At 47.0% G+C, this 17579-nt stretch overlaps 1 protein-coding gene across 5 annotated transcripts in view; it reads left to right on the top strand.

Moving 5' to 3' along the window:
- The window catches only part of DNAI1 (dynein axonemal intermediate chain 1), a 66126-nt gene that overhangs the window by 27794 nt on the left and 20753 nt on the right, over nt 1-17579 (top strand). Inside the window, exons 3-11 of one of the 5 annotated variants that reach the window (XM_015117530.3) lie at nt 1279-1377; nt 1574-1654; nt 4082-4174; nt 5785-5911; nt 6506-6618; nt 6866-6985; nt 7991-8050; nt 9986-10120; nt 14182-14266. In XM_015117530.3, coding sequence (XP_014973016.1) covers nt 1279-1377; nt 1574-1654; nt 4082-4174; nt 5785-5911; nt 6506-6618; nt 6866-6985; nt 7991-8050; nt 9986-10120; nt 14182-14266 — 913 coding nt within the window. Of the gene's footprint in view, nt 1-1278; nt 1378-1573; nt 1655-4081; nt 4175-5784; nt 5912-6493; nt 6619-6865; nt 6986-7990; nt 8051-9985; nt 10121-14181; nt 14267-17579 lie in introns of all 5 variants that reach the window. The other 4 variants (XM_015117532.3, XM_077965876.1, XM_077965878.1 and 1 more) reach the window with 4 other exon arrangements.

Genomic DNA, 17579 nt, shown 5'->3' with positions numbered 1-17579 from the left:
ATTTGTTCAACCATGCCTCATTGCTGGACATTTAAATGTTTCCTTTTTTGGTTGGGCGTGGTAGCTCATGCCTGTAATCCCAGCACTTTGGGAGGCCGAGGCAGGCGGATCACTTGAGGTCAGGAGTTCGAGACCAGCCTAGCCAACATGGTGAAACCCTGTCTCTACTAAAATACAAAAATTAGCTAGGCATGGTGGTGCATGCCTGTAGTCCTAGCTACTTGGGAGGCCGAGGCAAGAGAATTGCTTGAACCCAGGAGGTGGAGGTTATGGTGAGCCGAGATTGTGCCACTGCACTCCAGCTTGGGTGACACAGCAAGACTCCATCTCACATAAATAAATAAATAAAAATAAAAATAAATGTTTCCTTTTTCACTGTTATTATCAATCCTCTAACAAACATCAGTGCACTGAAATCTTTGGACATATTCCTTAATATAAATTCCTACATGTACGAATTTGGGTCAAAGAGTATAAACAGTTATTAGGCTTTCATAAATAGTTTCCAGTTGATATTTAGAAAGGTTATACTAATTTGTGAGTGCTCATTTTCCCACAGCCTCATGAATGCTGGATATTACTTTTGGTTGTTTTATAGTTTGCCAGTTTTATAGTGAAAAAAAAAATGCATGTTTTATTTTGTATAACTTTGATTGTTAGTGAGGGTAAACATTTAAAAAAATATGTCATGGGCCACTTTGGCAAGATGTTTAAGTGTCTGCCAGGGAAAGGCAAACCACGCTCAGCCAAAAAAGGAAACATTGATTTTTTTGCTCCAAGGACCTAATGGGACTCTGAGGCTTGAAGTAACTAAGTACAGAGAGTACTGAGTAACCTTAAGGTGGCAGTTGGGAACATAAAATATAAATTAGAGGTGAAGTAACAGCTTGTCATCGTTTCTTGATGTCTAAACCACTTTGCATAAAGCCCTGCCTTTGGCTGTTGGTCCTAGACATTAGCTTCTGGGCTTTACAGAAGGCAGTAGGGAGGAACCAGTTCTTCTGGTCCCACTACTAGGGCCAAAGGCCTGCCACAACATTCCGAGTTCCAGCTAAGCCTGACCCCCAGGGCAGAGGTGGCCAGGATCTTCCAGGCAATGAGAACTCTGGCCTGAGCAGTTCTTTTGGACTCTTTCATGAGTTGTATGTTGTACATTTTGTATTCTGCGTACAAGGGGCATAGCTTGGCTTCTGGGAGTGTTTGTGAATGAAGGGGCTTCCTGCATGCTTGTCCAAGCAGAGCAGACACTCCCAAGCCTCATGTGAGGTTTTTATCTAGGATGAAGATTCAGGGACTGAAGTGGGAGAAGGCACAGATGAATGGGCCCAATCCAAAGCCACAGTTAGACCCCCTGACCAGCTGGAGTTGACTGATGCGGTGAGTGAGTAGCCTCTTGTCCTTGCTCCTTGTACCTCTTCCAGTTTCAGAGATGTGTTCTTCCTTAGTACATGATTAGGAGCTTGCCCAGAACCTGGGTGTGAGACGTCTGCTGATACTCTGGGGGATCCTCCTAAGCCTCAGATAGGGTTGGGGGGCCTTCATGTATGACTCTCTTGGTATCTCTCTCCCTCAGGAGTTAAAGGAGGAGTTCACTCGGATTTTGACAGCCAACAACCCACACGCACCCCAGAACATTGTCAGGTACAGCTTCAAAGTAAGTCATCCCCTCCTGGGCAGGGACATCTATACCCATCTCCTTGGAGTGACAGTGACTTGCTACATTGCAAAAGCCTCTCAGTAATTCTAGAGGAGAGCACTTTTAAACTGAGGTCCTTGGCTAGAATCCTGAGATTTCACATGGAGTTTTCTAGAAGTTTTTGAAATTTCTTTATGAATCTCCCTTGCAGTCTTGCTAATTGTGGTCTTAAGTGTCCTGCAGAGTCAGTCTTTTCAGGAATCTTGAAATGAATCATTTGGTTAGAAAAATGCTTTTCTGATATATGTAACACATTTTTTCCTAACATAAACTATCGAGTCTTCAAAAGCTGAGTTTTCCTCTAGCCAGGCAGCTGGATGAAGTACAATTTCCCTCTAGACAAAAGGAGCTGGTCTTCTCCCCTCCCCACCCCCAGCCCCATTGGAGAAGCTCTAGCAGGTTCCAGTCTCAGCATTTCTTGACATCACAGCCAGACAGGCCCGTGACCTCATCAGGGCCCTCCTTTAGTACACATGGCGTGGGTGGGTAAGTTCTGACTTGGTAGACACATATTGGTATGCCTATATAGGGGACAATACTGTTTTCACTCATAGCAAGGTCAGCGCCTGTGGGTATGAACTGAAGAGAATTTCCGAGTACATTTGCGCTGCAGTGGAAGGGGTGCATATGTTTCCTATTTCGTTATTCTGAGACCCATTTGTTGCATGCTTACTGTGTGCCAGTGTCAGGTCCTATGTTAGGTTTTTTACATAGAATATCTCATATAATCCTCCCATTTCTTTGGTATAAGGACTATTAATATTCTAATTTTATGAAAACTTAGATTAAATTAGATAAACAAATTACAAAAGTCACATAACCAGAATTCAAAGCAAGATTTCAACTAGTTTGTCTGACTCCAAAGCAACATTACACTGTTTCTTTAAAATAATTTAAAATATATATGTATAATATTTTGAAAATATAATAGAAACCTATGGTACAAATTTCAAAAGATTCAAAAAACAATGAAAACACAGTCAAAATGAAACCTCCCTCTCTCCCCTGTCCTCTTTCCTCCAGACAAGCAGTTTCTTTTTTTGTTTTTTTGAAAATTTTATGAAGATTTAATTTACATGCTATACAATTCACCCACTTAAAGTGTACAATTCAGTGGCTTTTAGTATATTTACAGGTTGTACAATGACCACCACAATTTTAGAACATTTTCACTTCCCTCCAAAGAAACCCCAAACCACTTAGCTGTTCCCCCTCAGTCTTCCATCCCTTCCAGCCCTTGGCAACCATTAAACTATTTTCTGTTTCTATAGATTGCCTATTCTGGACATTTCATATAAGTGGAATTATACAGCATGTGGTCTTTTGTGACTGGCTCGTCTCATTTAGCATGATGTTTTCAATTCATATTGTAGCATGTGTCGCTACTTCATTTCTTTTTATTGCCAAATAATATTCACTTGTATGAATATACTACATTCTATTTATCCATTCATCAGTTGATATTCATTTGAATTGTTTGTTTTTTGGCTATTATGACTAATGCTGCTATGAACATTTGTGTGCGAGTGTTTGTGAAAGATTTCTTGAACACACTGCTTCTTATTTAAGATTGTGTAATCAACCCCTACACAAATCCAGAAACGTTTCTTTTTTCTTTTCTTTTCTTTTTTTTTTTTTTTTTTGAGACGGAATGTGGCTCTGTCACCCAGGCTGGAGTGCAGTGGCTCGATCTCTGCTCACTGCAAGCTCCGCCTCCCGGGTTCACGCCATTCTCCTGCCTCAGCCCCGCGAGTAGCTGGGACTACAAGCGCCCGCCACCACGCCCGGCTAATTTTTTGTATTTTTGGTGGAGACGGGATTTCACCGTGTTAGCCACGATGGTCTCGATCTCCTAACCTCGTGATCCGCCCGCCTCGGCCTCCCAAAGTGCTGGGATTACAGGCGTGAGCCACCGCGCCCGGCCCCAGAAACGTTTCTTGAAAGGTGCCACTCGTGAGTTTTGCAAATGGCTTCCTTTAGGCAGCCCGAAAAGGTCAGAGGGAAGCTGCCTTATCCTCCCTGATGTTATGCTGGAGCACAGTGCACTCTATGGGCTCCTGTCCTTCTGACATCTGAAAGAGGACCTCTGTAGGATTCAGCGTGCTGGCCATGGGAAGCACACTACAGGCAAAGGATTGGCATTGCCTTGTCAATTTCAACATACTCCTCTTGCTCTTCATTTGGGAGCCCAAGTCTCCTGGGAAAGCTCACCGTACCCAACCTTCCAACAGCCTCCCATGACTGGTGGCATCTTTCCACAGAGCTGGTTTCCATCTCATTGGTCCTGAAATAGCTTTAGGTCCCCAAAGCTGCTACTTTCCTTTGATGTGGTGGAGTAGAGAGGCAGATGGTTCTGATCTAGGCATGCCTTCCCTCCCCTCACAGAAGCAATGGAGTCTGGATTTCATTCCTAAACTGAAGAGGAAGATCCCAGTCAACTACTGGGGACAGGATGAAGGTGAAATCTCAAATAAAACTGTAAGGGTAATTTATTCCCTTGGGAATCTTCATCATGAAAATAGTTACTCTTTTATTGAACATTAATATTGAGCATTTGTTATGTATCAGACACTGTTAATAGGTTGTTTTTATTATTTTTAATACTTACAATTATCATGCAAATTATATAGTATTAGCCTTCTTTTATAGATGAAGAACTTAGGGCTTAGAGTGGTTAAGCCCAAAGTCATGAAGATAATAAGAAGCAGGATAAAGATTCAAACCCAATTCTGCCTGCCTCCAAAGACCATGCTCTTAACCACAGCACTGTCTCATCTTCCCATACATCTGAGTTACTGAAAGAGGAAGGGCTCTGTGGTGACTTTTAAGTACAGAGATTCCCAACTTGGGTGATGGCGACCCTTCCAGCCCTCCAGGGGCAGGGAGATCTGTGCAGCTGGACCCCATGAACTGGTTTCCTCTACTGTGAGTTTACCATAGTGTGCCATACAAACATAGTTTCTATATGGCTTGAAAAGCGTTTGCAGTTCTGTTTTAAAAGAAGGAAGAGATCTCCAGTCTCCAAGTCAATTTTAGTGGTTGCAAGGGTGCTGATCAATGAGGAGGCTATCTGAAGGAACCAGACTATAAGCTCTGTGAAATAAGAGATTGTGTCTACTTTTTCTCAGCTTTATATCCCAGGCACCTGGAAAATACTTGGCACATTGAAGCTGTTCAAAAATTATTTCAAGAATGGATGAACAAAATGACCTGGGCTGTAAGCCTAATCCTGCTTCTCATTTGCTGTGTGACTCGGACAAATGCCAACCCATATCTTTTTTTTTTTTTTTTTTTTTTTTTTTTTTTGAGACGGAGTCTTGCTCTGTCACCCAGGCTGGAGTGCAGTGGCCGGATCTCAGCTCACTGCAAGCTCCGCCTCCCGGGTTTACGCCATTCTCCTGCCTCAGCCTCCCGAGTAGCTGGGACTACAGGCGCCCGCCACCTCGCCCGGCTATTTCTTTGTATTTTTTAGTAGAGACGGGGTTTCACCGTGTTAGCCAGGATAGTCTCGATCTCCTGACCTCGTGATCCACCCGTCTCGGCCTCCCAAAGTGCTGGGATTACAGGCTTGAGCCACCGCGCCCGGCCTACCAACCCATATCTTTTCTGGAATTCCATGGTCCTCTTGCATGGAACGAGGGGATTGGGGTTGTCTCTGAGGATCTATCCAGGCTTAGAATCCACTAAGTACAGTAAGAGAGGGCTATGCCAGGTGTGTTTGATGGCTATATCTGCCCAGGGTATGTGGTATGGCAAGTGAACTAGAAACCCTTGGCATGGAAGTAGGAGACAAGACATATAAGCCGGTGACAGGCAAATCTGGAGCCACTTGAGGTTGGAAAGGCAAGGTATTTTAAAATAAATCCTTGATGATAACTTTAAAAAAGATTGTATTTCATTTGCCTTCTCTTCCTTTTCTTCTTTAAACTGAAATGCAGTGAAAACTTCAGATTAATCGAGGATTTGGTGAGTTACATTTCCCTTTAACAAAGATGGACTGTCTTTGATCTTAGAGAATGAAAGCAGACTATATTTTGACTCCAGCTCTTTTAAGGACCCCCAGTCTGACTCAGCCCCTCTCTTCTTAGGAAGGCACATATAAGCTTATTGGCTTTGTGAACCAACTGGCAGTTCACTACACCCAGGTTGGGAACCTGATCCCCAAAGACTCAGATGAAGGACGGCGGCAGCATTACCGTGATGAGTTGGTGGCAGGTAGGACTCTGGGCTATCCTGAAGCTACAGCCCTGAGCCTGTTCCCCTTATTCTGGTCACTCTAGGGAGTATACCTCTAAGCCAGTACTTTGCATAGCCTCTATTAACATAAAGTCCAGGCCGAGCATGGTAGTTCTTGCCTGTAATCCCAGCACTTTGGGAGGCGGGCGGATCATGAGGTCAGGAAATCAAGACCATCCTGGCTAACACAGTGAAACCCCATTTCTACTAAAAATACAAAAAATTAGCCAGGCGTGGTGGCACGTGCCTGTAGTCCCAGCTACTTGGGAGGCTGAAGCAGGGGAATTACTTGAACCTGGGAGGCAGAGGTTGCAGTGAGCTGAGATTGTGCCACCACTGCACTCCAGCACTCCAGGTGACACAGCAAGACTCCATCTCCAAAAAAAAAAAAAAAAAAAAAAAGCCCAATAGTCGGCTGTCCTGAATAGGTCAGGGAGCTAACCCATGACACTCAGGCCAAGAACAACCCCAGGGACAGGTAGTGTCTGAAAAGCAGAAACCAAGAAGGCCCTCCCTGCCACGGATTGGGAGAGCAGGCTTAGACTTTGAACTCATTGGCAGTATCCTACCAAGGTTCTCAGGAGTCTGCCAAGGTGATTTCAGAAACAGAAAACCTCGAAGAAGATGAAGAGCCCAAGGAGTTAGAAACTGAGTCTGGCAGTCAAACAGATGTGCCTGCAGCTGGGGTACAGTATAATATCGCTCTGCGTCCCTCTTCTTCCAGCTCAAGTTGTGGATGGAGGCTTCATGGGTAACTTGGGAAAGGAGGAGGGAGACCAAAGGTGAGAAGAGAGGCTGCAGGTGCCAATGTGTCTGGCAGCATCACACTCTCCTACCTCTTTCCTATCGCAGAATAGGACTTGCCCCATCTCCCAGTTTTCTACCACCTCCTTCTCACAGCTGAGTCCTGATCCACTGGATCTTTATTTTCAGGCAGCTGAAAAAGTGACTGAAGAAGAATTGATGACTCCTAAGCAGCCCAAGGAGCGAAAGCTCACTAACCAGTTCAACTTCAGTGAGAGGGCTTCACAGACCTTCAACAACCCTCTCCGGGTAGAGCAATCCCCACCCTAGCCCCTTTGCAGCTCTTCACTGTGCCTGGCAGGGAAGAAGCAGGCCTGACCCTGGCCCAAGCAGACCTCAGCCTGGCAGGGGTGACCGGACAACAGATGCTACAGTTTATCTCCCCAAGGAGAGCTGAGAGCATGCGTTCAGGTTTCTGTAAGCTATCCAGGCAGGAGTTTAGAGAGAGTAACATGGAGGCTAGAGCTCCCAAAACTCCACTGGGAGACTTCAACTGGATCTGGGCTTTGTAGAGGGGTAGAAATTAGGACTTGGGAGGGGAGGCCACAGTGTGTTCAGGGAACAGGAGGCCTAGGAGCCAGTTCAACTGAAGTTGATGATCTATGTGATAGACCAGCTGGCAAAGGCCAGAAAGTTCCCTGACTCATAAGAGAGGCTCCTGAGAACCAGGCTGAGGGAGCCTCTCAGGGTTTCAGGTGAGAGACTCACACCTAAGGGCAAGTTCTATAGAAATGAATCTACAGATGGAGGGCGAGGTCTACAGGGTGAGTTTTTGACAGTGCCTCGTCACCCTGTGTGGTCCCTATGCTGACATTTGGTAATCTGGGTGATACACAATGGGAAGGGGGCACATTCCCCTGATGGAGCCAGAGACTCTCATATTAGAGAGGCCTTCTCAGGGCAAGGGGTGTTAGTCTGATGGCCTGCCAGGGGCTGACCTCTATGCCCTGGCCTGGCATCCTGCAGATCTGTTCATCCCCCACTTGGACTGTGCTTTGGTTAAAATGGGCACAGTCAGGCTTCCCTACCCCTGCTTTCTAGCTTATACTTCTTCTGAAGGAGGCCAGAATGGACACAATATGGGCTTTGAATGCATCATTCAGTTCTTCACCCAAGCCCCTCTTTACTTGCCCAGCTCTGTGTCCCACACCTCCATCAGCCCCAACCAAAATGCTTCTCTCAAAGATATACTGTTAGAATAAGTGAGAAGGAGTTGAGGGCTTTCTGTGGGTCTCCTGTTGTCTTGTTCTTTAGGATCGAGAATGCCAGATGGAACCTCCTCCCAGGACAAACTTTTCAGCCACAGCCAATCAGGTAAGACCCTGGGCCAGCCTGAAACCCCTTACCACCCACCTCTATGTATCCTTTCCTCATTTAGCAGCAAAGGCAACACTGGGTCAGGGGCTCCTCTGGCAGTCTGCCCTCCTCATCTACCTGTCTCTCTGCTCACTGTCCTCAGCATCCAGGCTCTGAACACCAGGCACATGAGACAGTAGGTCCCTATCCAGTGAGCTGTGGGCCAGTCACATGACTCAAGGGCAAGGTTGTCCAAGCTGGAAATAGGCATGGCTTCTGGATGGAGCTTCTTCCATGGCCAGGGGAGAACATTTGTTTCCATGGACTCTCTGGAACCTGTGGCACTCTGTGACTCTGTGACTGACTCTGTGCTAAAGTGTTAGCACTCTGACCCTGCCCTCCCAGCAGCCTGCAGTGTTCCTGCAGCCCCCCTTCAAGTCCTCCTGGATGGCCACACTTATTTGAACAGGATATGGTGCCAGGAGACCTGATCTCAGACCTCACATTTTCTGTTCATACTTTAAGATCCTGAGCAAACCATGTCACTTTTACTGCCTCAGTTTCTTTCTCTGTAAAGAGAGGATGACAAGCTGCCTCACAGAGTTGTTGGAGGGTCTGAATGAGATAACAAAGATTGGAGTACTTTGCAATGTAGAATAGGAGACTGTGGGAGAGTTATTAAATGTAAGGTTTGCTTATCTGACCTCCAGGTGGCAGTGACTGCCCAGCTCTAGGGAGCACACGGTGTGATCAGGGGCATTTGCCCAGCCCTAGATCCTTGCTGCTTCCTCTGCTACTATCCTTGGGCTTCTCTTCCTGTCAGATCTATTTACCAAATGTTCCTTTACCTTTTGCTTACCTCCTTTTAATGCTGTGGTGTGGTCAGTGCCATAGACAGCCAGCCTGAGCCAGTATGTTTATGCCACGTCCAGGGGTAGGGGCAGGGAGATGAAGATATATACATAAAATATATATTTGAGACAAGGCCTTGCTCTGTCACCCAGGCTGGAGTGCAGTGGCACGGTCTTGGCTCACTGCAATTTCTGCCTCCTGGGCTCAAGCGATCCTCCCACCTCAGCCTCCTGAGTAGCTGGGACCACAGGCACATGCTACCACACCTGGTGTATTTTTGTATTTTTTGTAGAGATGGAGTTTCGCCATGTTTCCCAGGCTGGTCTTGAACTTCTGGGCTCAAGCAATCCACTTGCCTCAGCCTCCCAAAGTGCTGGCATTACAGGTGTAAGCCACTGTGCCTGGCCTATTTTTTTTTTAATGTTCTAGTTCAGAGTCTTTTTTTTTTTTTTTTTTTTTTTTTTGAGACGGAGTCTTGCTCTGTCCCCCAGGCTGGAGTGCAGTGGCCGGATCTCAGCTCACTGCAAGCTCCTCCTCTCGGGTTCACGCCATTCTCCTGCCTCAGCCTCCCGAGTAGCTGGGACTACAGGCACCCGCCACTTCGCCCGGCTAGTTTTTTGTATTTTTTAGTAGAGACGGGGTTTCACCGTGTTAGCCAGGATGGTCTCGATCTCCTGACCTCATGATCCGCCCGTCTCGGCCTCCCAAAGTGCTGGGATTACAGGCTTGAGCCACCGCGCCCGGCCCAGAGTCTTTTAAATCACCAACAAAAATGGGAACTAGCCTGATGTTTGCTCATTTGTTCTACCTGCTGGGGGCTGCATGCTAGAACAATGTTGATATGTAGCTGAAGACCCAGCCTCTGGGTTTCAGGGTATATAAGCCCAGCCCAGAGATGTCCTTAGAACTCTTTCACTCTTGTTCCAGAGCTGATTGTTAGTAGGGAAGACAGGTATTGAATACATAATTCCAATGGGCCAAGTAGAAGATGCTTGTGGCCAGGGTTAACATGACCAACTCCTTAAGTCTTGAAGGCTGAAAAGAGCTGTCTGGATAAAGATTTCACCTTATAATTGTCCTTCTCATCTCACCCTTGCCTAGTGGGAGATCTATGATGCCTACGTAGAGGAACTTGAGAAGCAGGAAAAGACCAAAGAGAAAGAGAAGGCAAAGACTCCAGTGGCTAAAAAGTCAGGGAAGATGGCCATGAGGAAGGTGACATCTATGGAGTCTCAGGTTTGGTGTTAGTTCCTACAGCTCTGCCACAGAATTTCTGAATGAGGCCTTGGCTGTCTGGGAGGGGTTCACAGATACTTAAATCAGGGGCTACTGTTGAGGTATAAATCGTTCTTTCCTTAGGGGAAGATGTGAGGAGAGCTACAACTGCCTCTAGCGTTCCATGCCTCCCCACAGTAAGATAGATCTGGAGGCTAGCAGTATTTCAGAATTATTGAGCTAGAGGGTAACAGAAGACATGTTCCTTATTGAAAGCACTATATGCCTTCTGGAAGGGCTGGGGAGTCTGCTCAGGGTGGGGGTGGGATGTGAGGATAAAGCACCACTTCCCTGGGCAAGGGCTTATAGGATTTGGGAAAGTGAGATGTTTTTTCACTTTCAGTACTTGGGTTTACTTGTGTCCTATACTGTAGGTGAATCTTCAGGGCCAGGAGCCAGATCAGAGATGATCATAGGTACCACCAATGCTAGGCCAATGGATTTGGCCACCCTGGGCTAGATTTTCCACGAAGAGCCATGTAGAAGTCATTATAAATGTCATGGTTGGGGGGCTCACTATGGGTCTAGCCAGCACAGGTTTGGGGATCATCATGGGAGTCACAGTGATGAAACTATAGGGAGTCACTGAAGGGAGGGTCGCCACAGGGAGACGCTGAAGAGCCACATTTGTCCATTTAACAGAGAGAAATCTGGATCAGGAACCAGAGTCCCATTGTGGATCAGGATGGGTTTGACTTGCAGTGGCATGGGAGGGACAATGTCCACAGGAATCTGGGGACTGGTTTCAGCACCTCGGAGAGTTCTCATGGCTGCTCTGGGGGAAGTGGTTCTGCTCCATTCCAGAATTGAAGCTGGACCAGTTAAAGGAAGTGCTGCTTCCTATGCCTAAGGTGTGTCCACTCTTGCTTAATTCTGTTTCATTATCCTGATCATGTCACATTTTAGGGGAAGTTTGAGGGTCCCCTGCCTTGGCTTTATAGGAGCTGTCCCAATGCTGTTTTATTCAATCACTGACCACTGACCAAGTACCTAGTGATCGCGGTCGTGCTGGGTACTGGAACTCTGAGGTGAAAGATGGAGCCCCTGCCCTGCTACTTTGTGCAGACCCTTGGCTTCCCCTGATCCATTCTCTAGAGGTTAGAGGCTTCACAGGGGCCACTGGCCTAGGTCAAGGTTCACATGAAGATCCATCAGGGTTATGAGGTCTGTGCTGGGACCCATGGTTGCAGAAACCTCAACTATAATCACCAGGACCTAGAAACCAGAAGAAAAGTCTCTGTGGCTGAGACTAGAATCTGACCTGTGTTCTAAGCCTTGCCAGAGTTGGTATCTAACATCCTCAGGGATGAGGGACCATCCCTCTCCATCACACTGGACTCTTCCAGCTTAGCTGACTTAGAAGACTATGGTACAAGCAGATTCCAGCCCTCTGGACCAAGTCCACATGGGAGGCAGGACACCCTCCCCAGCCCCACCCAGTGAATGCCTTGGTGTGCACCCTCTCCCCAAGGCAATAATTAGAAATCCCAAGTACTGGGCCAGGCTGTCTGTGCAACACAGTGGGAGAGGCAGTCACCTTCCCCATTGCCCAGGCCCAGTACTTGAGAAGAATGACACCGCTTCCTCAAAGAATGGGGTCTGATTATGTGGATAGAAAGTTCAAATGTGCTGGAGGGGAGAAAAGATAAAAACTTCATGATATCCTATAGGAAGGGCCTCCTTGGTGGACCTCAGCTCTCTGTCTCATTAATGATTTGGGTGAACTCACAGAAATCAATGCACATTTGTCTGATCTGAATGATTAGGTAGGAAAGGAGGAAAGAGCTCACAGGCTGCAAGTTCAGTCAGAACCAACACAGATATGTGACTGCTCCAGTAGCATAGTAGCTGGGACAAGGGAGGTGACAGCCCACAACAATCTCCTCAGAACACAACTGGAAACCTACATCTCCCAGGGCCAGGAGAGGAGTGGTCAGGCTGGGGAGGCACTGGCTGGCTGTGTGGGTCTGAGAGCATGGACCCTGGAGCCTACAGACCTGGATTTATATCTTGGCTTTGCCATTTTTTAGCTCAGTTTTTCTGAAACCTCAGTTTCTTCATCTGTAAAGATACCCTAATGATACTTGCTTTGCAAGATTTTCATGAGAACCCAAGATAATACAAGGGCAGCCCCTAACATAACACTTTTGTGCTACTGATCAATAAATGGCAGCTGTTGTTATTGATATGCCATGTCATAACTGATGGAGCTGGGAGGAGTCACCCGAGGAAGTGCTGACTTGAGGGCATGTGGCTGTGTTCTCCTACATCAAAGGAGCTATCACCAAGCATCCAATTCTTTGTGGCCAGAGGACAGAGTTGGGTCCCATAGGTAGAAGATGCAGGGGGTAGTATCAGCTAACTGGCTGGCTATCTGGCCACAGAAAACACTGCCTGACCTGGGGAGAGTCACACTTGCCAGGAAGCTGCTAAGGGGAGAGGATTCCTGCTCTGGGTCAGAGAATAGACAGCATAGCTGCAACCAGGTGAACTCTGAGGTCTGTGACTGCAAGACTCCAATTAATGTCCTCCTTGATCAGTTTTCTAAGGTAAACTTGGAGTCTCTTTCAGGCGTGGCAAAAGGTCCTCAAAGGTCAGTTCCCCAGAATTGACTTCATAACCCTCCGCTGCACTACTCTGCATGTTTCCTCTGACACCATCACCACTGGGAGCTGGGTTAAACACTAACATGTATTATCACATTTCACCATCACAATGACCTGATGAGGCAGATGCCACCATCTGCCCCCACTTACCAGGAGGACTCTAAGACTCAGAGAAGCTAAGTAACTTGCCAGAGGTTGCCACTGAGTTCTAATTTTGGTGGGATGGGATAGGAGTGCAGGTCTGTGTGGCTCTAGAACCCATCCTTTTAACCGCTACCTGACACTGCTGTTTCTGAGACATCGAATCCTTGGGAGCCATGGGGCTGGCCCCCTGGCCTCACCTGGGAGGGCTGCCCATTCAGCTGGCTCACTCCTGCCACCTGCCCTAAACCCTCTGGGCCTTTCCTGTCAGTCCCAAACTCTTTGCTCTTCTGTCAGCCTGCCAAGCACCTCTTCTTGGGGATTTAAGGAATTTCATACAATGGCAAGCTTCCTTTTGGTTCAAGATGAGTCACGTTTTCCTGACGTTAAGCTTCCTGCTTTCTCATTGGTCTGGGCTATGGGGAGGGTCTGGAAATAGGAGTCTCAGTTCTGCCTTGTACTCCATGTATATAAGCATGTCTCTCCCCTCTTTGGGCCTTGGTGCCTTCCTCAGCCTTTGAGTAAGGGCTAAAACCAGATGACCTCTGAGGCCTTTAATGGGAGTCTGTCACTCTCTGAGCTGGTACAACTTTTCTGTCTCCACCAAAGAAGGCTCCAACCTGCCCTTGTCTGCTTTCTGCTGCAGACCCTTCCTGGGCTCTCTTCAATGCCCTGTCTTGTGCTCAGAGATAGGCCTTCTCAAAAACAAGTCCAGGCCGGGCGCGGTGGCTCACGCCTGTAATCCCAGCACTTTGGAAGGCCGAGGCGGGCGGATCACAAGGTCAGGAGATCGAGACCATGGTGAAACCCCGTCTCTACTAAAAATAGAAAAAAATTAGCCGGGCGCAGTGGCGGGCGCCTGTAGTCCCAGCTACTCGGGAGGCTGAGGCCGGAGAATGGCGTGAACCCGGGAGGCGGAGCTTGCAGTGAGCCGAGATTGCGCCACTGCACTCCAGCCTGGGCGACAGAGCGAGACTCCGTCTCAAAAAAAAAAAAAAAAAAACAAGTCCAGAATGAAAGCATGAAGCAGGTTCTACCCAGGGACCAAGTATATCAGCTCAGACCCTTTGTGCCACTTGTGAGGTAGGAGTTCCTAGAAGAGGGTAGTGGCATGAGCTGGGTCTTGAGGTATGCAGAGAAACGTGTACAGAGCTATCTGGGGTGAGTAGTGTCAGAGAGGCACTGCTGAATCAATTACAAGTGTGACATGGCTCAGGACATATGACCTTGCCAAGTGCTGGTTTATGAGGACCTGAAGTTTCTGTATCCCCACAGACTGATGATATCATCAAAGTGTCCCAAGCTGCTAAGATCGTGGAGCGGATGGTCAACCAGAATACATACGATGACGTTGCTCAAGGTAAGAAGTTGAAGTTCTGGCAACCACTCTTATTGTCTGTATTAAAAAATTCTCATAAAAGCTTGAGTTATTTGGGTGTCTCGTGCTAGGTCCTATAGGTGCAAGCAGAGAAAAAATAATCCCTCTGTCCTCTGGATGTCACTGGGGAGACAAGACTTATGTGGATTAACCATGACTGATGGCATTAGAAACAATGTATATACTGATGAGATCTGGAAATGGTGCAGCAAAGAATACCTGCACATTGATCCAATCTCATCTTCCTGATAACCCTGGGAGGCAGGCAGAGCAGAAACTTGCTCATACTCTACACATGAGGAAGCTAAGGATAAGGTCACCTGACTAGTGAGCAGCAGAGAGGGCCCAAACGGGTCTCGAGCTTCCTCATTCTATGCTCTGTCCTTTACTCAGTGCACCTTGGGAATGCTATAAATGCCGGAATGTATGGGGTAGACAGAAACCACTCTGGGGATCCTCACGTAGGAGAGAAGGAAAATGAGGGATGAGTGTGAGTAGTTATGGAAGGCTTTAGAGAGGGCTTAGCCAGATGCCAAGGGAGAAGCAGAGTGTGAGAGAGAAGATAGCTACAGGGAGGATGTTCTGGACAGGGATGGCATGAGCAGTGTCTTGGCAGTGAAACCGAATAGGAATGCACTCTGGGGACAAGGGGCAGCAGGCTCCCTGACCCAAACAGGGGCTTCATTGAAAAGAGGTGAGAGTTCAGGCAGAAGAGGTTGTTAGAGCCCATGTATGAAGGGCCTTGAATATCATGCAAGGAATATGACCTATCTCTGCAGACAGTTCGGAGAACTGAAACTTTCTAGGCAGGGACATAGCCCGATGAGAGCAAGGCTGGAAGAGGATGTGACTGGGTAGAATATAGTGCAGAGGTGAAGGTGAGGCTCAAGTGTGGGGTAGAATGGGCCTTACCATACCTGACCTAACCTGTGTCTTAAGGGATGGAGAAAAGGGAACAGTTATAATTGTGAGAAACAAGCTCCAGCATTCACTGGGAGTAGCCTGTGTGTCAGGCATTGTGCTATGTGATTTACATGTTATTATTTTGTTTGTTCCTGACAGCCACACTGTGAGGTGAATACCATTATTATCTCCATTTTATAGATGAGAAACTCAGGCTGGGATGTTGCCACTTTTTCAAAGTCACAGCTAGTGTGAGGTGTGAGTGGCAGCATCAGAACTCGAACACAGGCCCCTTAGATCCATTGCCTAAGCACTTTGCCGCTAGGCTGCAAAGCCACTGAGCTGGAAGAGGCATTTCAAGTAAACACCCTCAATAGATCTATCCTGGTGATTAATTAGTGATGAGGTGAAGAAAGAGACTGATTCAGAAATGCTTAAATCCTGGGGGCCTGGGAAATTCTGGTGTCTTTGACAGTGTCAGGGAAATGGAATCCTTCCCATGGCATGAACAGCACATTCCCAAGTGGCTTGTATTTCCCTAAGAGGTTGTGCATTTATTTGGAGCAGCTGCCTTCCCAGAGTTGGCAGCTCCTCGATGCTGGCTGGTCTCCTTTGCTGACAGCCTAGGGCTCTTCTTGGTGACTTGATGCTCATTGCTCACCCATGGGACACAGAAACCAGGGCTGCCAAAACCAGCAGCCTAAACAAGCCCCCTCGTTATCATTCAGACTGGAAAACGACCTTGAGTGCTTTTCAAAGCTGTCAAAGAACACAGCAGCTGTGAATGAGTTTGTCACTCACACAGCGTGGCTTCCTGAAACCCAGCCTCTGCAAGTGGCCCACCAAAGGGCTGCAAACCTGATTAATATCCATGGAGAAACTGGCCTTGGTGAACCACTTTCATTTATAAGAACACAGTCACATAAAAATGCATTGAACTTTGATTTTTTTAATTGCATACTCTTTTCCCTTTGGGAAAGTGTAATCATGCAGGAGACATGAAAATAGAGAAGTGTTACCAATTAATCTCTGCTCTGAATTCAAGTATTTTCAAAGATAACCCAAGCTGGGGAATCTCTGATGTAATCAAGGCTCACGCCTCTCTGACCACTTGAATCTTTTTTGTTCTGAGACATTTTTGAGGTTTGAGTGAAGTCCCACAACCTCAAGGTATGGGTACTATAGGAGATGTCAGGGTAATGCCTGGGCATGTTCTTGGCTTCACTGAATGACAAGATTCATTTTCTAATTGGTCACCCTTTGTCAAAAGAAGATCAAGAACTACTTCACTTCTGTTAATGGATTTCACTGCATTCTTTAAACAGTTGTTGGTTGTCTGTTTTGTGGCTGGCCCTGTGCTAGGCACTGGGGACCCAGAGAATATATATGTGTCCTGCTCTCCAGGATCTGTCTGGTGGGGGAGAACAGGCAAAAAGGATAAACAGAGGCAATCTAGTGTGACAGATGTTTCAGTAGAGGAGAGGCAGGGCTGGAATAGAGGAAGAAATTAACTCTGCTCAAAAGAAAATGAAGACCTCACAGATGAGGAGGAGTTTGATCTGGATCTGGAGTGAGTAGGAGTTTGCCAGGAAGAACAGGACATCTTAGACATGGAAAACTATGTAGAAAAACACAAAACAGGAGACAACTGCACTCACTGGCATGATATGATATGGAGGGGACATGGACAGCTGACTAGAAATAACGTGGAAGTGCCAGCCAGGAGCCTTGGTTTGATCTCCTCTGCAAGGGGAGCCATTGAGGGGGTTTCGGTGGAGTGAGGAAAGGGGTGTGGTGAGGTGCCTTGTTTGTACTCACTCTGATTGTTCTGTGAAACAAGGGTTGGAGGAGGAGTTACTGGAGGTAGGAGACCAGTTAGAGGGATATTGTCATAATACACATGATGGATGTTGGGGCCTGAACCTGGGCAGGGACTATGGGTTTGGACAGAAGCGAACGAATTAAAAAGATAGAAGAAAAATATGAGAAATTATGGAAACAGATCAGTCAAGGATTACTCATTTCTCGTTTAGACAAGTGGGAGGATGGGGCATCTAACTTAAAGAAAGTGAGAGGCCAAGACAATTTTGTGGGCAGGAGATGAAGTTGAGTTCAGAGAACCCATGGGGGATCTAGGCAGCTTCATTATAGGGAGGCTTGGCTGTGGATATGAAAATGGGCTGCACTTTAGAGATTTAGGAGGCAGAATTAATAGAACTATTAATCAGCCCCTGGCAGCTGAACCCTTGAAATTTGGCTGCTCCAAATGGAGCCTCCTGAAGTGCTAGGGAAACACATGGGAACAAGGGCTGCGAACCCGGGATTTTATCCATGTAGACATGGCCGGTGTGTTGTAATGTACCTCCAACAACGACAGTAACAATAGCTAACA

This window comes from Macaca mulatta, chromosome 15 (genome assembly GCF_049350105.2).
Source record: "Macaca mulatta isolate MMU2019108-1 chromosome 15, T2T-MMU8v2.0, whole genome shotgun sequence".
In the NCBI taxonomy this organism is placed as follows: domain Eukaryota; kingdom Metazoa; phylum Chordata; class Mammalia; order Primates; family Cercopithecidae; genus Macaca; species Macaca mulatta.
This window is presented reverse-complemented; position numbering and strand designations above follow the sequence as displayed.